At 38.6% G+C, this 24,255-nt stretch overlaps 1 protein-coding gene and 1 long non-coding RNA gene across 8 annotated transcripts in view; one reads left to right on the top strand and one right to left on the bottom strand.

Annotated features, from left to right (window-relative positions):
* Positions 1 to 24,255, bottom strand: part of pcbp3 (poly(rC) binding protein 3) — a 129,452-nt gene that overhangs the window by 49,940 nt on the left and 55,257 nt on the right. For 6 of the 7 annotated variants that reach the window (XM_041807221.1, XM_041807222.1, XM_041807218.1 and 3 more), the window contains exon 1: positions 2,122 to 2,234. The exons of the other annotated variant lie outside the window; for it this stretch is intronic. In XM_041807221.1, the coding sequence (XP_041663155.1) occupies positions 2,122 to 2,154 (33 nt within the window). In that variant the 5' untranslated portion in view covers positions 2,155 to 2,234. Of the gene's footprint in view, positions 1 to 2,121; positions 2,235 to 24,255 lie in introns of those variants that run through there. 7 annotated transcript variants of the gene reach the window in all.
* Positions 1,836 to 23,726, top strand: LOC121522655. Its single transcript, XR_005992995.1, has 3 exons — positions 1,836 to 2,160; positions 2,264 to 2,329; positions 23,696 to 23,726. It is a non-coding gene; the product is annotated as an uncharacterized LOC121522655 (long non-coding RNA).

The following is a 24,255-nucleotide window of genomic DNA, read 5'->3' as shown; positions in this document are numbered from 1 at the left end:
ACATGACCTTAGGCCAGTGTTGTTTTGGACTGGTAGACAAAAAAGTCCTTTGTATCTGCAGTGTTTGTGCTGATGAATAATTCTAAGTTAAAACACACTTAAAAAGAAAAAGGAAACAATAAAAAAACAATGGGAAATCCTTTACTTTAGGTTACAAGGTAAAGAAAAAGACTGTCTGTTTGAACTGTAATACATGCAAAGGGCACAAGTTAGAGCGATTACTTTAATTAACATTTAAAAGAAGTAAAATGACTTGTTTACTAATTTGTACTCATGCAAGAGGTTAAAGAAATTAATTCAGTCTACTCAAGGTACTGAATTACTGAGTAGAAGGGCTGGGCAATAAACGGAGTCTCTATTCATGTTATTCAGACCAGCAGGGAGGCCTGGAGGGCAAAAAGAGTTTAGAACAGTCGCTACTCTTTACTGAATGGAGCTGCTGCTCCAGGCATTTTATTTTGCAATTTCCTCAAAAACCACATGATTGCATTACCTTATAACCTCAGAAAAACAGAGATATTAATTTAAAATTGTGAATTTTTGTCACATTGGACCCTTATACAACACCAGGGTCACTTTTTAAAATTTTTAAATTGCCTAAATCAGAAAGATGCAGCCACAACTTAGCTTTGGTGATATTATGTACCGGTAGAGGAAAATCCTTCTCCTTAACACTGCCAGGATGATGGTCTACAAAATATGGATTGTTTTGAGTACTGTCAATATGTTTGGGGAAATAATGCTACCATTGGGAAGTGAAAGGCATGAAATCCTCATCCTCAACATGTAGATGAGTCCTAAATAGCCAATTTTAGCTATTCTTTTACACTCAATGGTCTAAGAATCACTGCCAGCTGTATGTGTTCCTGCACTGTATTGTTCATTAAAAGGCCTATCTCAACAAGTTGATACAGTACTTCATTGCAGGACTAGGAGAAGGCTGTTTGGCCTTCGTAGCTTTTATGGAAGTGTTTCAAGTGAGCCTGTAATCTGGGGGACTCTTTGGGAACTTAAAAGATAAAATCCAGAGCTGTAGATCTGCTAGACAAATTTTTTTTATTCATTTTTAAAAATCCATATTTGATCATATCTATCCACTAGCTCCAATGATAACAGCCATTTTGTTTTCCCAGAATACTTGGTGAGGGGCCGTCTAATGTGAACACAACATATGGCTAAAATAATGTGCCAATTTCCCACAGCACAGTAGGTCCAGAAAGTTTACACCAGTATCAGATCAATACTGGGCAACAGCCAATACCCAACACTCTGGTTTTTGAATTGATGTACGGAGAAGGAAAATGTAGGATGTAGTGCACCAAGCAGAACAACTTAATATCATTCATGTCAGACTTAACACTCAGTAAAAATAGTTTAAGTCTACTATCAAATTCATTTTTATTTCAAGAATGGGTAGTTTTTAAATGTTCTTTCATTTTACATGTTGAAATTGTGCAACTAGCTGTTAATAAAAGTGCATGTATGACACTAGGCATTTGGCCCGTATACAACTGCCTTGGGCTGGCTTTGTGTGTATTTATTTAATTTCTTCGTAGGCCTCCTCTTTTTGCAAAATTGAAAATAAGTAAATAATCATAATAATAAATTTACTGTTAAAAAAAGCTAAACTATTAAAAAAGTAAAAGCAGAAAAAAATTACCCAGCTAAAACTAAAAGGAGATATTAAGTGTTATTTGATACTTTCTACCCCTTAATATATTGAATGGCTTACATGTTGAATCATGCTAACACAGAAATTAGCATGAAGACTGCAGTAGCTGAGTTAAAGGGCGGTGGTGAGGAGCCAGGTGCAGCTCCCCTTAATTAACCAATTCTCGATGGCATATCTTGCACATTTTTTTTCTTTTTTCTAGACTATGAATGGGTTAACAAAACTGTAGCTTTCTGTGAAATGAGGTTGGCTATAGGACACACAATGTTCTCAAAGGTACGGATAGTTAAAGTAAGCTAACCAGCTACTGTTTATGTTAGCTAACCAACGGTCACGGTGCTAATGTTAGCATTCGTCGACGGTAGAGACATCCGGACTTCACTGAGCTGTGCAAGACCTCCTGTTGACCTTAAATTGGAAAGACAGGATTATTTTGTCGACCAACTGACCTTCCTGAAGAGATAGAGAACGGTTATCACCATGACAACGTGAGTAAAACATCCCTCTCTCGTCTCTTTCCAACTGGTATGTTTACAGATGGTCTGGTGGCTTCTTGCGCTAATTAACCATGCAGTTTGTGGCATTGTTAAGGTAATTACTGGAACGGACTTCGTCAGTTATTAGACCGACCTGATGCTCAAACATACATGAATCACAGTGAGTAGGACTTATATCCTCTTTTTCTGTGTTTTCCTTTCTTCCGTGTAGTCACTGTGGTGAGTCTGGTAGTTTGCCCTCGATTAACTTGTAAACCTATGAGATGGCCTGTCATAGGAATGTCGCTGTTGTAGGCTGCTAATGCATAATATGCCAAGGATAGGAACTTGTAAGACTTGTAATCCTATTTGTTTTTACGTAGACTTGTTGTTAATGTGCATAATCATTTTTAGTATCTGATGTTATGCCTTGTATATGTAACCTGTTCGATTTCATCAACTTTTGTAACACAGGCCCTTCTGCATTGTTGTTATAGAGAACTGTTTAAAGCAAGTTGCCCTTAATACACAGCACATCCTAGTCCTGCATCAGTGGTTTAAATGGCCCAGTGGTTAAAAAGAAAGCGCTCCACAGACTCTTCTGTTTAACTGCTTAATCTCAATGCCAGCTGGTGTCCGTGCAAGTCTGAAACATCACTGTGAAACTTAACCATCTGACATCATTCTGCACTTTGGAAAACAAAGATGTTGCTCCTTGTGCTGTTTCCTTCAGCCTAGGAAAGATGAGAGGTACATTTGTCCTACATGGCTGATAGTTGTACTCTTTTTCCACTATGTGGTGCAGGCTCCAGTCATGGCGACTGCAATTGTTTTTTCCATTAGGCTTGTCCATTGGCTTACCATTGCCACTTTTGCAGCACTATAGATGCCCTTTTTCAAATTTCTAATATGAAGATAGCACAACCATCTCATAAACACTGCTGCATTCTGGTGCTATAATTCATACATTTTGCACCCTATTCAAATGGTGTTTTTTTTTTTTTTTTTAAACTAACAAGCAGTGTGAGAACTTAATGTGCTGACTTACTTTATGTGTCCTGTTGTAGCAAGTATAATGGCTGCAGTATGTTTCTTGAAAGCTGGCAGACAGTGTGTGTAACACCTATGGGTGCTAACAAGCTCAGGTGGCAGAAAACCATTCAGACTCTGTAACCTTAGGGACTTCTTAGGAAAGCGCTTTTTCTGCCTCATTGGCCACGTTTACATGAGAGCTTTAATTCCCCTTTTATTCAGAATTAAAGTTAAATCCTCTCTAAAAAGGCCTTGTAAACACCTAATTCTGAATGAAAATGACCATTCCGAATTAAACTTAAATCCGAATTAAGTGGCCGGTTTATTCTGATTTTAAATCCGAATTTAATAATTCCTCGATCATGTATACGTTCATTCCGCTTTAAATTAATTCCGGTCATTCTGTGCATGCTCGTCCCCTTGTCTTCTTCTTCTTTTTCTTAGGTTTTATGGCAGTTGGCATCCATCACTTTGGTGCATTACCGCCCCTCGTTCCCTTGTCCTGTTGCGATGATGCACATATTCCGCACTAGCGGGCATATATTCCAGGACGGCCGAACCTTAATTCGGAATTACTATTTCCATGTAAACACGAAGGAGAATACTTCAGTTCTGAATTATTTAATTCTGTATGATTAATTCAGAATTTAAAAACATCATGTAACCGTGGCCATTGTGAGTGGTTGCACCACCTTTTTTAGAAAGCTTGTAGCACTGTCTTTGCTCTTGCTATCTATGAGATACAGTGTTATGAGCTAAAATCTAAACTTTAAGATGTAATGGCTGTAGTGGCTTGGCATTAGACTTTCCAAATTAGGCTATAGCTCTAAAATTTCCTGGTGGCTTGTTGTTTATTATCAGCTCCTGTTTTACATTGAATATATAAAATAACATCAAATTTTATAAAAAGAAAAATCTTGAGGTGATGCATTTTTCATTGCATGGAGTGAAAGTAGTAAGGCAGCAGCAAAGTGTCTGAACTGTGCCATTTTGTGTATTATTTACTGTTTTAAGAATATTTTAAGATCAAGATGTAGTAGTTTAAAGACTAAAGCCGATTCGCAGGTTTTTAAAAGGCTACACTGTGAAGCCCTGCACGTGTTTGTCTGCTCCACTGGATTTTTAATCTTTATTGTACACTAATGCAATGACCACACCCGCACAACTTTAGTCCATTCTAGGGTAACATTCAGACTTACAAGCACTGCATTTAGTGTAATTATAATTATAATTATAATAACGAAACTGCTCTGTCTGCAAACGTGTGTTTTCACTAATCTACAATGTCAAACTTTGGAAAAGTGTTCCCTGATGAGATTTTTTGGAATAGATGTAATAACCTGCTTGATAGGCCATGTGTGCGAAACAGAAAGAGTCTGTTCATCAGTCTGTGTGAGGGAACTGAGACACAGTATCATCACCTTTTATTCCAGTCGATCAAAATGCCAGACAGCTTCAAAATGTTCTATCCTTCTAAAAGATTTGTCAGCGATGGAGAATTTTTGGTTAATGCAACCTCTGGTTCAGCTCTCTCCCTTTTTATTTTGATTGACACAGCACCACTGTCTGTGTATGAACATGCTTTAAAAGTGATGACTGAACTCCTGATAATCATGTCGGGACAGTTTTGCAAAGGAAGAACACTTGCACATATACCGGTGCACAGATACTCACACGCCATGGCGCAAGCACGGCGGGGGTACAGTTCTGGCACTGCGGTAGTCTTCTATAAAGTCAAACTGTTAGACATGCACCGCTGGCTCCAATGTGATCTAAGACAACGTGAGTTCGAAAATGCTCTCATTCTTCTTTCTGGCTATAAATCAGTGATGACAAATTATTACGCACACTCACAGGTATGCTGGCATGCTGCAGCCATGCCAACAGAAACCAGTGAGGGGTTTTAAAAATGGTTAAACTTATCTTTGCCCGTTTAATGTGAAATATAGATGATTATTCACTGCTTGTTGGTCATTTTATGCGCTAAAGTGTTCTGTAACTTTTATAAGATCGTCGTAAAGTAAACACTCGGCAGGACAGAGCTCACCATTGAAGCACAGTGTGGATATAAATAATATTAAATTCCAATCTTTTTCTGTTTAAAGGCACACTGAACATGACTTCACAGTCCCAGATTATTTGTTATTAGATTAAGATTATTAGTTCTCATCTTACATCTGGGAGGAGGGGAGGGGAGGGAGGAAAAAGAGCGCATGTCTGCGTCATTGAAAGAGATAAAAGAGAAACTGCATTTGATCCCATGCCATGATTTAACCTGTTTTACTTGTATAATTCACTTCTCCTGCTCCTGTAAACATCTCTTTATAAACCTTTTTTATTCTAGACTCGAAGCATTTTGATAAAGGATTAGATGAAGCGCTGCAGAGGCGTGCACGGTCCTCTCGTTGTGTGTATGCATGCACGCCAACAAGTGCTTGTAAAATGTGTTTTATAAACACCTTGTGGCGATACTGTATAGCCCGGTAAATGTTTATTTTCTCAGCTTCTCTGTTCAGCTGGCTGTCACATGCGAGGCCTGTATTTTATGGCACGCAGAGGTGAGGCATTGATAAGGTAATCATTAAGATAAAGTGTAAATGATGTCGATGGATCAGGCCAATTGGAACCGGTTCTCGACAGGAACCGGTTCTCGGTTCCAATCCCTATATTTACTATCATTGCCATGGCTGTCTTTGTTGCATTCCAATTTTGGATTGTCAACTGTTCCTTTTCACTTAGCCACTCCAAAGCTCATGCCTGTTTGGCTGTTTCGCCACATAACAGGATTTCTGATTGTAAAAATTATAATATTATATTTAATGCTTACAAATTCACGTCAAAGTGGCTAGGTTTGTCTTCTAAGGAGATCAGAGAGGGAATAAGAATCACTCTCTCCACACCACAGGAAAATCTGGCAAGATAATCATTAGAATCTCCTGATCGTGGGGTCAGGCCAAAAATTGTCACAATTATCTTGTACTGTGTGTCTCACTTGACTCATTCAGGATGGTTTTGTTTTTGTTTTTTCTGATACTGGTGCTAAATCTGTGTTTTTTACATGGTGCCTAAACATTGCCAGAATTGATTCTTTTGAGAGGAGAAAAGTGTGTTCAGAGTCAGCAAGGGACTATAAGCTGTCTGGGTATCGTAAATGATTCACAGAAATATCTCTGTAAGTTGCCAGTCGACTGTGGGATAAGTAAGAGAAAGTGGTGTAACTTAATACATAAATCTCACACATTCCAAAACTATTTCTCTCCATTTCATTTGGAGTGGCGGGGTATTGAATTGAAGTATTGATATGTGTGTTGTAGTTGGGTCGAGTAGGTATCGGATGTGTTGATATCGGTACCATGTTGTATCCCTATCACTCATAAGATTAAACTCTCAGCAAGACTAAAAATTCAACTTTAGGTTTAAGGAGTTATCATCATTAATTAAAGCTTTCATTACATAGAGTTTGAGTTTTTGTATGCCACTTATGGCTCAACAAATGTTTTAGTCAAGATTTGACAACTTAGAAACAAACAGGGAAGCAGGACTTCAAATCAGTTATTTTTAATTAGTTTATTGTTCTAAAAATAATTTTCTGTTTCTCTTCACAAAAGGCATGCATGAGTCTTAATTGCTTGTGCCTTCAAAAGGCCACATTAATGCTAAATGCAATTACCCAATCAGTTATAACAGGCAGGGTTTTCATGGCATGAATAACAATCTATCAGTACAGAGAACAGTTTAACTGTCAAGGCACGTTGATTTTTTAATCAAAGTGACGTAATATTTCTATTCTTGTACAAGAGCTGTTTATATATCACATACAACAAATATGTACCAGTGCTACCAATCTGTTGTTATGTCTGATGAAGGTTACTTGACAGAGATTCCTCAATCCATGGATTTTTCATCAAAATATTTCCATGTCATTTTACTGTGTGGTTTGCTGTGCATATATTTCTGTTTTACCTTCAGTATTTACTCATGAATGTCCTTGTAAAGCTTTCACGGATGTCAGTGCTTACTCTTTAAAGTGAGTATTGAATGTCTCATTTACCTTTAGTGGTCCAATCACTGTTTCTCAGGACAACCAGTGCTTAAGGGATGCAGTCATGCTTTGACATGCAATCAAAGCTCAGCAGCAGAAACATAAAGCTCACTCAGTGAAACAAGGCAGGTTAAGCACTGCACTGAAAAGCATTGTTGTAGTAAAGTGTTTTCCAGTTGGTTGAACATTTTTTTAAAGTCACACATTTGATGAAAACAGCCCTAACTTATCTGAAAAATATAAAGTATTCTGAAGCATTTTGAGGCAAGACATTTTGTGATTTTACATTTGAAAAATTTGTTACTGCAACAAATGTCAGATTCTGCGAGATTAAAACGGCACACAAAATAGATAGCATTGTCTGTCTGAAGCACAAGCTATTTCTGATCATCAATTTTTGCTGTCTTTGAAAAGCCAGCTGTCGGATCTCTCTTAGTTAAAACACTAAACATGATTGGGCAAAGAAGGTCATTATTCATTTTCAGGACGCTCATGTAGATGAGAACACAATAGTGGCAAAGCTTAAAAACATATTTTAGCAGAGGTTAGCACTTATGGTAGAAAATTACAGCTGCTCTGACACATCATATTTCAGCAAGCCCTTTGCTTCTCTGTCTCCTGCAGTTCAAATCACCAGAGCCTGCTGTGTGTCTACATATAGCATAGGAGCAATTAGGCGTATTTTCCTGCCAGGAACATCTTGAGATGATAACCTTGAGGAATAAGTGTCACCCTTTTGTTTGGGTTAAACATCACCTGCTAGCTACTTTGGCTAATTAGCGCTTTCCGTCTTTAGCAGGGCAATTTGAAACGTTTCAAAATGGTCTCCTAGCCACAAACAGCCCAGATGCATTTGTGAAAATTAGTTGTATAAGAGGAGAAAGGGAAGCTTGATTATATGTGCAGATACACATGCTGAGAAGCCTTTTGTTGCAGCTATTCAGTCTGCAAGCAGCCATTATGCCAGACCCATTTCCCCCCCTAAGCAAACCAGAAAGCTGTCATCTCCAATCAGCCAGCTTAGTTGAGATCTCAACCTAAATTACAGTCACGAGTTGCTGACCCCTTGCATTGTTCTCCTGCCTCCTAGCATTATCTTGAAAGGCTAAAATAGTGTATTGTAGTGTAGTGTAGTGATAATTTTTTTTATCCTTCTTATGTGGTCGGCAACTGGAGAACCCTAAATTAACAAATGAAATGCATTAAAAAGAGACATAGCTAATGGAAAACGGTCTACCAGTAGAAATAAAAATGCCACGGTGCTTCAGTTGTAGCATGAGCAGTAGCTTGTCACAGACATTGTAAGTAACCAGCCACCGTAAGCCCACACCCATGCTAGCAAACTAAGCATGCTTAACTGCCTTAACATTACAAGAAATGTTACCATATATAACTTAAACTGTAAAACGCTTGACCCAATTAGTCTAAAGGAAAATCCTTGATAAATTCAGAGTTTAAGCAAGGCACGTTGATGAAACATACCATCTAATCCAATCAGGGCAACTCACTGGAAAAGTTTCATTTGCTTGTCTGCTTGGATTATGATCTTCACTCAGTATCGTGTTGTGTTTTCAAAGAGATAATTGCAAAATGTAAGGGACCGAAAATAAGACTTAAATTCTCAGAATTACAGCATTAGACCCCAGCCATTTCATGCTAACATCATCAGTAAGTATTTAAAAAATAATTTACCTGTTTGCTGCTCCGAGCAGATGACACCACCTAAGCTGCTTAGAATAAATAAAATGGAATTGAATGATAATATCTTGCTATCACTAAGTCAAGATGAAATACTGGCAAGTCATTGGCCAAGAACTGAAGTCAGGTGGTCTCGGCGTCACAACTCGTGACACTGCCTTTGGTGTCCAACCGAAAAAACCCAGTTTTGAGAAATGCTAATGCAGTCTAGTCGTGTCAACATGCTTTGACCATAGCATAAGTGACTGCTGAGACACGATGGGTGCCCCAGATTGTGATGCCTGTGGGCTCGGCGGGGGTTTGAGGTGGCATACACTTGAAATGGGTGCCTGGTTATTCTGACTGACATGTCAGTGAAGTAGTCAAACATGCTAGCTGCTAGCTCCTTGCTAGGCTTATCTTTTTGCCAAAGCTGTGTTTGAGCTGCCTTTATGATTTTGTGTTGTATCTTGCAGTGCTGACTCTGATATTAATGTAGCATCTAATCTGATTCACCATTCATACATCAAACTGGTTATCATACCACATCCTGTCGCTCACAGTTGATAGAATACTCCACACACTGATGTATTGCTAAGTAAACCTTGATAAACAAACAATTGTGTCTCATTGGTTAAATTTCCTTGCGAAGAGCAAACAGTGAATACTAATCAGCTGTGACACTGAATGATTCCATTTTAATGCCTGAGGCCCTGCACATTCTCCTGAATATTTTTTAATTGACTGATAACACTTCTGCAGTTACTCAAGGTCAACAGCAACACTACAAACCTTATTCTTAGCCTATTGCACTGCTATTATTTTGGATTTTTTGATTTTAACCATTGAGCTTGCGCTGACTTCCATCAGTGTCTACAAGCCATAGGTGTTTACACTGTTACCCTGCATTTGCCAGTGCATGTATGTTTGTTTGTACTAGTATTTGTGCCTTAATGCTTTATGAGTGGGTTTATCCTAAGAGCAATCTCCAAAATAAAGACACAAAAAAAAAAAAAAAAAAAAAAAATTAAATACATCAAATCCACAACATCATGCTGGTAGCTTCTACACTAAAGGCACAGCTAGATTCAAGTCATAATGCATTTTAAAGAAATAATCTGACAAATTGTTTAGATGTTTAGCTATTTTTCACAATTCAGTTTTAAATATCTGCTCCATAAAATAGCCACCCTCGCACATATTTTGGATTTTACATTGCAGTTATGACACATGTGGATACTTTTAGTAAAGACAGATATAAAGTCAGTTGTAAGTGAAATTATAGATCCTTTTACCATGATCTGGGCGACCATTTGTTTTTGTCACATCGGTGTAATTCTCATATGTAATATTTTCCCATTCCCTCTGATGCATGTCATTAGTGTTGGTTTCCCTCCACAAATTTTAATGCACCATTTTAATTTACGCATTGCAACAAGGTTTTCTTGGAGGATGAGAATAATGATAATTACTTGACATGCCAGAAAGACTGTTCCACATATCCACTGCATGGACCATATTTTCACATCCATCTGAGCAACAGCCCATAGTATGTTTGGGAAGGGTGGAACCTATGAACCTGTATCTAAATGATTACTGTGCTGCATGCTTATTATTCTAATATTGTCCACAATTTTTTTATGTGTGGCATACATCTTATAGGGTAGGGCTGGGCAATATCTCGAGATTTTAATCTATATCAATATATTTCTATACAAGATATGACACAGGACAATATTGTTATATCGATATAATTAGTTTTATGTTAAAATACTTAAATGCGGGGAGCAGGTGGCCTAGTGGTTAAAGGTGCTCCCCATGTACGCGGGCGGCCCGGGTTCCAATCCGGCCTGAGGCCCTTTACCGCATGTCTCACCCCCACTCTTGACCCTGTATCTGACTCTATCCACTGTCCTCCTCTATCTAATAAAAGGCACAAAAATGCCCAAAAATAAATCTTTAAAAAAAAAAAAAAAAAAAAAAACTTAAACACGAGTGACCATTTCACCTACTTCTCTTGACTCTGTGTTGCTCTTTGTCCTTCCACGCCTCCCTTGCCCTCCAAAACTTAAAGTGTAAGTGAACTGCCGGCTCAGAGCTAACTCCGCCCACCTCCATAATTCAAAAAATGCCCAGAAAATGAGCAGTTTGGTTCTGAAAGGAGGGAGGGGAAAAGGATGGGGTTTTCCAGGTAAGGCGTGAGCGACAGTGATGTCTCCTTGTCAGAGAGAGACATAGACAGAGTCCCACAACACTGCTGCCTCATAGTGATCTTTTAAAGTGGAGGAGTTTTCCCGTCCATAGTCCCCTGGCTATAGTGTGGTGGCAGACCGTGGTGGTCCTGAGCACTACCCGTTCGAGTCGTTTGCTCTAGCACCTGCGTTACCCAAGCTGGAGCTCTCAGAGCTGAAGCAGTGCAGGAGAGGATGGGAGTGGTCTCTGAATGATTGTCAGGTAGAGGCGGTAATGCTCTACCTTTTATATAGAGTTTGTGATGTAGAAACCCACCGATGGTCGGTTTCTATGTCACATAAGCCCCACCTTATCAGAAAAGATTTTTCAAGGCAGATTTCCATTTGGGCTAATTAAAAGCCGTAAAATCCAGATTTTTATCAGTTTGGTGCAAATTTCAGCTATAACACCAACACTGGTGTGTTTTATTATAGTTCAGTAAATAACCTCAGTGTACAGATGATAAAAAATGTTAGTGTTCACTTCCTCTTTAATGAAACTCAAATGCCCACTGCTCCCTCCCCCTCCAAGACCTTGCGAAACTCAAGGACCCAACCCCTCCCCCTCTCACCACAACAACACAGACAACATGGAGACCGCTAACAAAATGAGTGTAGTAGAAGAGTTAAGGCCCAAACATACTCGAGCGTACTGTGAGTGGAGCGGACTTCGCGCGGAATGTCCGCGGTCATCAGAGCTTCCATAGTCAAGTACACTGCCGTGTAGTAGTTTCCATGCTAAGAGTTGACGTGGAAAAACATTTTCAATACTTTCAAATGACACGTGAAAACTTTGATGATCTAGTTGGGTACCTAGCCCCAATCCTTCTCCACTCTGGGAGTCACCGCTCACCTGTCAGCGCTGCACAGAGGAACAAAATGCAGGTCGGTGTCACATTTAATGTGGGTTGATGTGTAAAATACATGCCGAGCAGTGTTTTGTGTGACACTAGTACACGGAGCGGAGTCCACGCGGTCATAAAATTTGAGCTTTGCACGCTCGGACTTTGCGGACGTCGGCTTTGAGTCAGCGCGGACCTCCGCGGAGTCTGTTTAGCGTACATTCTGCCCGAGTATGTTTGGGCCTTTAGTCGGTTAGAAGAAAAATAGTGGCTATATTATTTGGAATTGGTTTTGTTTTAAAGGTGCTGTGTGTAAAACTGAATATCAACATCTAGAAGTGGGTTCTAGATTGCATTTCTCTGCTGGAAACTGTGTCAACCAGTTGAATTTAATGTGTATCTGTAATGTCAATAAAATACAATACAATAACTTAATTTATCCTTGTTTCCTTTTTTCCTCTATGTTACCATGGAAACATATAAAAATCCAAGATGGCGGCATCCATGGAGGGGACTCTCGCTATGTATGAATTAAAGGTTTATTCTGAGTTTTTTTTTTTTTTCAAAATAGCTATTTTTGAATTTAGATGACTAAACACTTATTTAGATAGACCGTCTTAGAAATGTTTTGCTTATTTTACCAAGTTTGTTCAGCTAAATGCTACTAGGCTAAATATTACATACTGCACTTTTAAGACATCAGACGATCAGCAAATTAATGTTTTTTGTAGAGAGTGCCAAAAAAAACCACAACTAAAGAGTCGAGAACGAAGAATCTCTATCATCATTTGCAGTGGTGGCACAGAGTATGAGGAGTGTAGACCAACTTGTGAACCAAAGGCAGGACGATGTATAAAGCGTAATGATGTACAGATTTAAGTGAGATTCAATACACTCAAACACGTTGGTACCTCGCTTGGCGTCTGTGTAGCCATAGCAACACGTCGTAGTCTGTGCTGATTTATTCATATTGTGTAAAGAACAACATGCTGGACAGCTCACTGCCTCGCTGGCTGCTCGCAGTGCCCCTGTGCAAAAGCAGAAACCCCAAGACAGTGTAAGTTAGGTGTTTTTTCATTGTTTATGAGGAAAAAAAGACCGGCGGAAAGAGCTGAATTTCCGTTTCGTCTTCTTCTACGCCGTCTTTTCTTCCTGGTCGCCGTTTGTTTGTGACAACAGCGCCCCTAACGGGCAAAATTTGTAGGTGTTAAGACGGTTTGGTCCGTTTGAGCCAAGAGCAATGTGAATGCGAGCCAAACCAAAGGAAAGTGCAACAATGTTGCAATGAGCCCTATGAAAGAAAAGGTAAAAAGTAGAGAGATATCACAAAAGCTGTGGTGTATCATGCACAGCTGTATGTATTTTGTTTTGCAGAGAAGATATTTACTTTATATAACTACTTAATACTTTACTTATTACTTCAATAATTTACTTTATTTCTTGATTGAATTTATTTAATTCTTTATTAATTTATATACAAGTAGTTTCTTTTCGTGTAATTAATGTACATGACAACCTATGCAACTGGTTTAATAAAAGACAGTATTCAGTTTATGTGGATTTGACTCAACTGAATCTGTTTTTATTCCTTCTTCACGGACAAATATATCGAGATATATATTGAATATTGAAATGTAGCTAAAATATATCGAGATATACATATTGGTCCATATCGTCCAGCCCTATCAGAGGGTTTATTGTTATATTTTATAGGGGAAAAAGATAACTAGTGTGCACACATCCAGGCAAAATGTACACAGATGCAGGACAAAAGAGCACTAACTACAGAAAACAGTCAGCACACTGTTCAGCTCCTCATGATTTACTTTCAGTCAGGTTTAAGCATTATGACTTTAATACCAATCAGAATTATAGTGATCAAGATTTGTTTCCATAATAGAGAAGCCTGGAAATTTTTACCCGTGTGGTCAAGCAACAAAACATCTAAAGCAAAGTCTTAAAAGTAACTCTCATGATGACAAAAGTTTAGAGATGTTAGACATGGATGACACCACAGTCTTACCTTATACTGATCTATAACAGTCACTTCTGTCATCATTACCCAGGCCTTTGGAGTATAACTCTGTCAAGAAAGTCATTAAAGTCCCAACGTACTTTTGTAAAGGGGCAACATGCGTAAAATATTGCAGTGTTTTGAGGTGAAGTGATATTTTACAGAAATGGAGATCATTTTGAGGTTTAAGTGTTCCCCACAGTCTTTTCAGCCATTGTACCATACAAAACTGTTATAACCCACCTGTGTCCCATTAATGACGCTATACTTGGGTGGTAGAGATGGTTGGTCTTCCTTGCCTTCTTCTGATTAGTTTTTGTTTCTGCTTTTTTGGTGTTATCATCAGCACTATGCTATAAACAGATAGTCATCTGATGAAATGTTTCCTTAGATACTCTGTAATCATAGCAGGTGAGCTCTGTGTGTGAAGGCTTGTTGATGATGATGTAGTGTATCATAACCATCGCCCTAAAGTGCAGGATGATATCAGCAAGAAGCAGCGGAAAAAATGTTGAAACAACGGCTTTTGAAACTTAAATTTAAAATGCATCTCAATGTAGGCATGTATAGGAAGTCCTTTTTATTACAAGTTTGTTGTTTAACAGATAAGCCAAACACTATAAACAGGACCTCTGTCATCACTTTTATAGTATCTTCACACTAGTGTTGTCACGATACCAACATTTTGGTATCGATACCGGTACCAACATGTATTTCGATACTTTTCCAAATAAAAAGAGAACACAAAAAATGTCATTATTGACTTTATTTTTATAGAAAATTTTAGAACTATAACTATGCATCAGTAAAAAAAATTAATGTGTTAAAAAACATAACATGTCATTGTTTGTTTCTGTCAGTGTTTTAGGATACAGAAAAAAAAATGCAAACAAACCAAAAGAACAGATATTTTCTTTGTGTGGGATTTAAAGGTTAAAAAAGCTTAAAGCTAATATTATTACCATCATTATTATTTTAAATACTTAACCATTTACTGATATGAGAATTTATATATATATATATATATATAAACTGTTTATCAAAAACATTTTTTCTTTATTTGTCAAACTTAATATTAGGGAAAGGTGTTTGGGCAGGGGCAGTTACAGAGAGCATGACGTGAGAAACACCACCTTCTGATTGGTTGAAAATCCTCCCAAGATGCTTTGCATGACAAAATGACCTCACTGACCAAAACAAAGATGGCAGCACCCGCAGGAGATAATCAAAACACGATCAAAAATGGATTAAAAATGGATAAAACGGCATTTATAATCAGCTCCAACGCAGTGGATTTAATCTTCAAAGACCTGGAAAAGTCATCGAAGTTCCAGGCTTGTTAGAACAGCGTCCTTTAGAGCTACAAGGACGTCCAGGTTAGCAAATGAACGGCGAAACCGTCAGCTTTCACAGGAAAAAAAAAGGTAAGCGACTGTCATGTATGGTTCAAAAGTTATTAATGTTTTTATAAACCTTGCACTTATTTTACAACAAAGGCCATCCCTAAGGGTTAAGGCTCGCCTGCTTGCTCCATCTTGCTCGCCTCGGCTCAAATTACAATGCAGTGATGTTATGCGGTGACGTAAAAAAAAAAGTACCGGTCTCATCCAAGCGCAGTATAGTACCGTTTTAAAAGCCTCAGTACCCCGGTACCAATTTAGTACCAGTATACCGAACAAGCCTACTTCACACACAGATGCACAGTATTAAGGCACTTATTGTAAATGTTATAGTGGGGATGCGTGATAGGGCGATCTCAGATTGTGAAGAAATAGAATGTATCTGTGATCTGCTAAAGCTGTTATATTGTAGAATCAGCTCTTTTACCTCTAGTTCTATCCTCCCTCAACCCTTCCTTTTCTGCTTCCCAGTGCAACAGGGATATATGGCTGGAAACGAAACACAAACTTAAGACTTAGTCCTTAAGAAGATGTCTAACTTCTTATTCGAAGCTGTGTCTTGAGTTTTCTAAACCATCAGTGTGCCAAAAAAAAAAAAAGTCTTCATAATCTGCACAAAGTTTATGAGTTTATAAGTTTTTTGATGAAAGAAAAATGAAAGGATAACGGGAGCAGGAGTGAAACTTTATATTATCAGCGGCTTTACCAAGGGAGCCGGCGATGTCTACGAGGTCCTGACATCGAGCGTTATTAGAAAATGTTTTTAACTGTATAATAATTGATTTCCCTGTCTTTCTTTAGCCCACATGCTGCTGCTGCTGCATCCCAGCCTTCATGTCTCTCCTCTCTACTTCATTGTAAGCAGCAGGCTGGTACGAGTGTGACACATAGCCTAGGTCAACGTTCTGTGAATTAATGTTTTCCCAACCACTTTAAAATTAAGATTAAGATTAAAATAACATACCGTCACTACTTTACTGCATAACCAACTGTCTCAGAAATGAATCATATTCTGGGCTATGTTTATATTTTCTTATTTTGGCATTTAAAAAGGCTGAAGTAACTCTTTAGTGTAAAAAATGCATAAGAACAGGCTGCTTGTTTAAAGCTTTAGCTGTGGGAATTCTATGTGTAGTCCACATGCTTTAAAATGAAAATTAAGGTTTTTGATTTTCCCTGATAAACACTGAAGTGGATTTAAAAACACAAGAAAGTATCATCATTTTAAAGTGGTGCTGAAAATGCAGACATTAGTTCCATAAAATAGATCATAATGGGGGAAAATAAATGTTTGGTACCTAAATATTCTGGGGGAAGACTTCGAGACTTCTCTTAGCTGATGATGCCAATGTTGAAATGGCAAATTTAAAAAAAGGATTGACCGGCAGGTTGGAGCAGAAGATAGAGTACAAACTGGCATGTGAACACTGTAGTTGTACATTTAACAAAAATATATAGAGAAAATGTTGTTTTAGCTGGTCATTAACTTACAAATTTATTTTTAAAAAGGAATGAAAAAAATCATGATAAAATGGAGATGGTAATCTGGCCATAAAATATTGTGATAGGATATTTTTTTCCCTGTGCCCTCTATTATGTTTATTAACGTAATGCTGTGGCTTTATTTATAATACCCCGGTATACTCCTTCTCGTTTGGTGCTCGCTTGATTCCAAGAACATTTACTGTTTTGTCAGTTAGTGTCTGAACATTTCCATGTGGGATGGGTCATGTAAATGACCAGACATGTAAATAGAATATTCATTCATTTTTACACCCAAGTTTTGTAAATGTGTGGGAAATACTGTGCACCGATGTCAAGTTGTACTGGTTCCTGTATGTGAAATTGTACTCTTAAAATGTTAATGCTAGACGTGAATGTAGCATGTAGCTTTAGTTTTCTGATGTAAATTGTTAGATGGAAATAGGCCTAAATGTTTTTAGAGTATCAAACATTACTCACAGCTTAAACCAGTGTAATAAGACAGTAGTCTGAAGAGTAAAAGCCTCATGCTCTCTGCTTTATGTTCCTTGATACCTTTGTGTATGTAACCTTGTCCAAACTCTCATGGCCTCTCAAGTTCAAGCTATTAAGTTCCCTTATAGGTTCAATGCACAGTCCGCCTGAACCTTGGCTTTTTCAACGAACATGAAAAAGTTTACAGTTGTAATAATCCTGGTGAGGTAACTAGGATGTAAAAAATCCATCTTTGATGTATTCCTTTGAAATTCAGTGTGAAAGAGTAAAAGACAGGAGGGCAGAGAGGTCACTGAGGTTTAGATTTATCCTTTTCTCCTTCTGTGTTTTTCACATTTAGCTTCAGGTTTTAAAACGTGCCAGATTCGGCATGGCTCAATTATATACGAGAAATCAAAGTTTGAACATGTATCCCTCAGCGTATCTGTTCTAAGAAAGAAAAAGCAGTTAGATCTGATATAATCTATGCAGAGGTGCCTCTATCAAACCTGATATAGATTAACAATTAAGCGAGACGAATTACTCAGCAGGCGAGTTATTGTTCAGTGTAAAACAAATCACCTTCAGGCAGTGCATCTAATTTCATTTCTATTGAAACATTTTTTCCGCGACTGCATTTTCAAAGATAAATCCCCCAAATTAAATGGTGTTTACTAACAGTAGATAACATCAGCAGGAGGAACAAAGGCAAACAGTGCTCCTGTAGTGAACCCAAAAAAAGGATCCGCTTAACTGAGAGCTGAATCCTCCATCCTTCTTAGCTCTTGTGTCCACAACAAAGTCTGAACTCTCTACTCACGTCACACCTTCACATGCTGATGGCATTTGAGTGTACGGCTGCTCGAGTAAGGCAAAAATCATTATCACAATTCACACAGATTACTATTATTTTATATGCCACTTTGTTCACAAAGTGCTGTATTTTGGTTGGGGGGGGCATTGACTTTACTGTGTTTTTTTGCCTATAAAATCAGCCCGTATCATCTGTAAATATTGGCCTTACAAACAAATAAGTAAATTGAGTTTAAGGCTGGACCAACAGACCTACGTCATCTGAAGTCTTTCTCTTTATTCATTGTCGTTTCTTGAAGTGTGTTTTAATATCTAAATTTCAGTATCAGTATCGGCTAGAATAAATGTTTACATATTGGCATATCAGATATTTCCAGAACAAAACAATATTGTGCTTCCCTACAATTTTGTCCTTTTTTCTTCTTTTATTATTTCTCTGATTGTAAATATATGGTCTAAATCTCTGTTAGATATCGTTATCTCCAGTTGCCTCACTTGAATCAGTGTCCAGCGCTGAAACGCTTGCTGTCTAATATCATTTAATCACAATCAAATGTATTGATTTGGCCACAAAATCACCACATGATTTGACCTTTGAGCCAACTCACCTAGCTTCATACCAAATACTTACTGCTAGCGTAATTCTTACGGAAAGGTGTAAGGTCAAGACAGATCATGTGAGATCGAAGACACTGAGCTGGAGCAGTGCCAAACAAGCTAGGATAACAAGCAGCAGAGCCTCAGTGAAACCACTTCTAACATGAAAGTCAGTGCATTGACTAATTGTGTCATATTTTACAATCCAGGATTCCAAGGACTGATGCACTCAGATCTAAGGATGTTCCCTGGTGTCTGCTTCCCCAAACGCCCCCTTTAAAAACCATTAAACAACTAGTCTAAAGAGGAGAAAATGCTTAGAAAACAGTCAAATTCCTCACAGGGTCATTGTGTCAGCTGGTACGATATGAGCCTGATATACTGTGTACAGCAAGGCTAACATGATCAGCTAGCTCTGCCAGCCTTTGATCCCCTTTAAAGATTAATATTGTGCTTTGATATGTGGCCACCTCTGCTTCAGTTGAGCAGTTCTATGTACATTCAACCATTGACAGCCCACATATCACTTTATTGCCATTTATTACTTAAATATACTGTCATGCCGCCCTGTTCCTACTACACGCTAACTGCTAAGCTTCTCATTTTTACGTCCAGTGAAATGCCGGTGGAAAGCTCAGGCAGGAAGGCAGCGGCCATTAACTATAAAAATGTATAGGTAATTAGTCTAACCAACTCGTCAATCTCGCGCCGGCTAATTTGATAAACAAATTTAACTAACAGAGGTGTTTCAGTGGATAAACCACCCTTAACCACCCTTAACACGGTTGAACCATTTGAACTGAATGAAGAACTTAGCCTCTCATGTTTTTTGTAATATGTGGATTTGTTACGCTAAGTATGTTACATTTTACTGTCTTTATTGTCGGTCTATGTATTTTGTAAATATTGTATACTTTGTATATATTTGTTGTGAATTATGTTCACATATTCCTGTTTGGAATAGATGGTTTGACATGAGTGCTGTCACAGTATTCGTCCACTGTGGGCTGACGTCCCACCTTAAACAACCAATCAGTGTTGTAACTCTTTATTCAGGAGGGGATTTAAGGTTTTCAAACTGCACCAGTACTGTTTGACTCTGATGAAGACGCAGTGCGCGTCGAAACGTTAGTCCTCTGCACCTGATTAAACGTCATCAAGTGATTCGTGTGCTCCAGTTTCTTCATTGGGTTTACCTGGTTTACCCACTGAAACACCTCTGTTTGTTGCTGGTCCTTCTGTGAGCACTGACCTCCACTAGTGGAGGGGCTGAAGTGCAAGAGACTCTCTCACCAAACAAATTTAACTGTTAAACTGTTTAACCATCCTATCCCTACTCGAATGGGATCTGTTACAGATCCAGATCAGTTTATCTTCAAACCACTACAGAATAAGCACTTTGAAGCCATCTTCTATCTCTTTATCATGATTTCTGACCGCAGTGCTGAAGCCCTGCATTACTCCCTTTGAAAATAAATCTAAAAATCAGGAATATATGTTTAAGTCTGATTCTCAGATCATGAACTGGTAAGAAACACCTCACATTGTAAATATGGACTTGAGATTTGTGTTTCTAAGTGCAAAATAATTGATCCTTAAACATATGACTTAAATATGATTAAATGGGATTAGAAATGACAGCCTTTTTTTATTATTTCTTCTATGGTAAATTGGAAATGCGGTTTGGGGGATAAGACTCAAATAACCTAGTAAGTGACAGCTTCTGTCCTTTTACTATCGACTTTAAAGCTTTTTGGTAGCAGAAGGTAAATGTTTAAAAGAATTTAACTTCAAAACTCAGAGCCATGTCACATCTTGTTGGTCTTACTGACTGGTCTCTGATGTAAACATGAAAGGGAACAAGTCAAAGGGAATGAGCAAAAAAGAGAGAAGTTTTCTCTGGATGCAGCATTCCTTGGAAACTGATAAAAAGAAAGTATTTCAGTATTTATTAAGTGTTGTGAAAAAGGCTGTGTTATTATTGAAATGTATTAAGAATCCAGCTGTCAAATTTGGCTGTAAACATGTTTTAACAGGGGGATACGATGAAGGAAACAGCATCACTCTGGCTATATTTTGTGTAATTAAACAGGATATGTTGAACATACGGTGGTTTAATCTAACAGACTGTCAGCAGGGTCGATACTGGGGCCAGTCTTTTGCTAACTTGTCCAGTTGCGTACATGATGGCGAGCCACACATCCTGTTTTTGTTTCTCTCTGTGACAGCAGAGCTTTAGCAGATTCAGTTTAAGGAAACAACAAAAGTAGCAAGTTACAGAAGCAGCTTGTCAACAAATAACAAAAGTTTACACTGCTCAGAATGACAGCTCGACTCCTCTAATTAGTCTGTACTGAAAATACATTTTGTCACGACTAGAGATGACAGAAGGAGGCTAGCACTTACTTGACCCTGTTTAGACGGTTTTCATGAGCACTTTATGTTCACTCTCATTTTATGATGTACTGTGCTGAAGTGGCTAGATTCAGCTCTGTGAAGTTATAATGATATATAAATAGTTTTACAGCTAAGAGTCTGCAGTATGATGCTGATGATACATACCTACTCTCTCTACTAAATTTGCACAGAATTCAGGACAAACATGCCAGCTCATGACATTAAAACATCTACATCCTTTGTTTCCCTCTGTAAGCCCACACTGGCTGTGTTTTGATGTGTGTCAACACACAATGACATCTGTCAGTTTTGAAGAAAAGCTGCAGTTTTATCACATTTGCTCCTTGAATTGGAACGACTCAGCGTCTGTACATGGACTGCTGCTTCTGTCTCCATGACTCATCCAGTCTGGGCTATGTGCGCCTTTTGACACGCATCAAATGCCTCAAGTACTGGATGTGGGTTACACTTTATGTTTGAGGAAGTTAAGGCCGGAACAGTCTCGTCATTGATTTAACTGTTTAATGCAACAGCTTTTAAAACCTATAGCTATAGGCCATCGTGTAGCTAGATACGTTTATGACAATGCATGTCAAATACAACGCAACTTAGTTTAGCAGCAATTAACTCTAGTAGCATGAAAGTGAATATGAGGCTGCAACAAGGCCCACAGATTAATTAACATAGGCCAATATGTATTATTGCAACAAGGCTCTCTGCTAGAAAGGAGGAGGCTGGGTGGTGGAAGTGAAACTTTCCATTAGCATTGTAGTGTGATCAGCATTGATGAAGCGAAGGAAGGATGAAGGGAGCTGTGAGTGGCTAGTAATAGTACAAGACACTCATTAGAATCAGCTGATTGCAGCAAGGCTAATCTTTATTATATGTACAGGTGCATCTCGATAAATTCTGAAATAGTTTATCTTTCAAAAAGTGAAACTTGTATGAATTCTAGATGCATCATTTGCAAAGTAAAAATGATTAAACTTTTTTTCATCTCAATGATTACAGCTTACAGCTCATAAAAATAATAAAAATACTATCTCAGTACATTTTATTATGGCAAAGTCTCATATGTAAAGGTGTCCTGAGCCTCAACTCTCTCACATTGGTTCAGTCCACACAACCACAATCATAGGGAAGACTTCTGACTTGACAGTTGTCCAGAACACAATCAGTGACACCCTCCACAAGGAGGGTAAGCCACAGAAGGTCACTGCTGAAAAGACAGAGTGCTGTATCAAAGCATTCATGGAAAGTTGAGAAAAAGGTAAAAGTGTGGTGAGAAAAGATGTACAGGCCACAGAGATAGCTCAGCCTGCAGAGGGTTGTCAAACAAAGCAGTTTCTAAAACTTGAGGAAGCTTCACCTAGAGTGGACAGAAGCAGGAGTCAGTGGATCAAGAGCCAAACACAGATCTGTACAGGAAATGGACTACAAGTGTCATGGCCTGGTGTCAAGTCACTCCTTAACCACAGACGTCATCAGCGTCTCACCTGGGCAAAAGAAGGAAAGAACTGAACCATTGCACCATCCCATTTTGAGATGAAAGTAAATTTTGAATTTCATTTGGAAATCAGGGTCCCAGGGTCTGGAGAAAGACTGGAGAGGCACAGAGTCCAAAGTGCTTGAAGTGCAGTATTTTCAGTTTTCACAGTCAGTGATGGTTTGAGGTGTCATGTCATCTTTTACTGTTGGTCCACTGTGCTTTATCAAGTCCAGAGTCAGCACCGACAGACATCAACCAGGAGATTTTAGAGCGTTTCATGCCTACATCTGCTGATGTAGCTTTATGGATATACTGATTTCCAACAGAACTCAGCACATGCCAACAGTGAAGCCAAAACTACCACAAACTGGTCTGTTGACCATAGTATCAGTGTGTTTGATTGGCCAGCCACCTGGTCTAACCAGATCCCCACAGAGAATCTTTTGTGAAGAGGAAGATGAGAGACACCACACTCCACATTACAGCCAAGCTGAAGGCTGCTCTCAGAGCAACCTGGGTTTGGAAACACCCCAGGAGTACCATGCCATGTTGCATTGATGCAGTAATGCATTAACCTGACACGCCAGATGGATTTGTTTCACACATACATCTGGAAAACCTTCAACATACAGCATTTGGGAAAGGGCAGAGCCTTTCAAAGGGTGATTGGAGGAACATTCTGTCTGTCACATCTTTATGGGCCAATCAGAGCAACACAACACTTGACGTCGTCCCCGCTACCGAGGTACGCGTGCACAGCTACGGAGGAATAAACTCCATATAGAACTGCATAATGCGAACCATGGCAACTGTAGACATGTCAGTACATGACTTTTGTTGTTTTTGGAAAGAAAACAACTCACTGCTGTACTTTGTTCTTCTTTTAATGAAGAAACGCCATCAAGTTCTGATAAAACTGGTGCTTTAGCAGCATCCACACTAAGCCTTTCCGCCATAACGGCTCCGGCTTCTTGTTGCTACTTGCTGGTGTCACAACTCTGCCGTGCCCGAAAGTACTGCCCCTCTTTGCTGATTGGTCCTGTCCCTTTCTAACCAGGCCCAAATGGTTCAGATGGGAGCTTTGCAAGATGGATTCGCCTGTGAGAAACAAGAAAACGAGCGTCTCCATCTGCTTTGCAAGGTTAGTAATTCATGCAATTGGAACCAACTACTGAGTGCATAGATGAGCATAATTTTCCAGAAGGTTTGATTGATCAGTTGGTGTTTTGTAATATTCTTATGTTTTGAGAGTGTTTTTATGTGAGATGTAAATCGTAATCATCAATCATTGTAGGTGGTTGTGATGCCAGTTTTCAGGACAAGGAAGGATCCTGCTTGAAAGCAACTTTCAACCATCTCATTCATGTTTAACTTAATCGTTTCTGCAGAGCTGGCTTTCTCAACTCTCCTTTATACAGTTTACAGAGAGTGATGAAAAGGGTTTAATTAGCAGAAAAATAACAAGGCCAGGGCTACACCATGATAATTCAGTACATAAAAAGTGGGTTAAAACCTTCTAACATAGTGTTGGTTCATCAGGTCTCAGTGAGCTTTTATTGTGTGTTGCACACTTTGCTTCAGTTGATTGCTTGATTTTGCATCTTTTTTTATAGAGTC

The sequence above is a fragment of the Cheilinus undulatus genome, linkage group 15 (genome assembly GCF_018320785.1).
Source record: "Cheilinus undulatus linkage group 15, ASM1832078v1, whole genome shotgun sequence".
Classification (NCBI taxonomy): Eukaryota; Metazoa; Chordata; class Actinopteri; order Labriformes; family Labridae; genus Cheilinus; species Cheilinus undulatus.
Note: the sequence above shows the minus strand (reverse complement) of the source record. Positions and strands in the feature narration are given on the sequence as shown.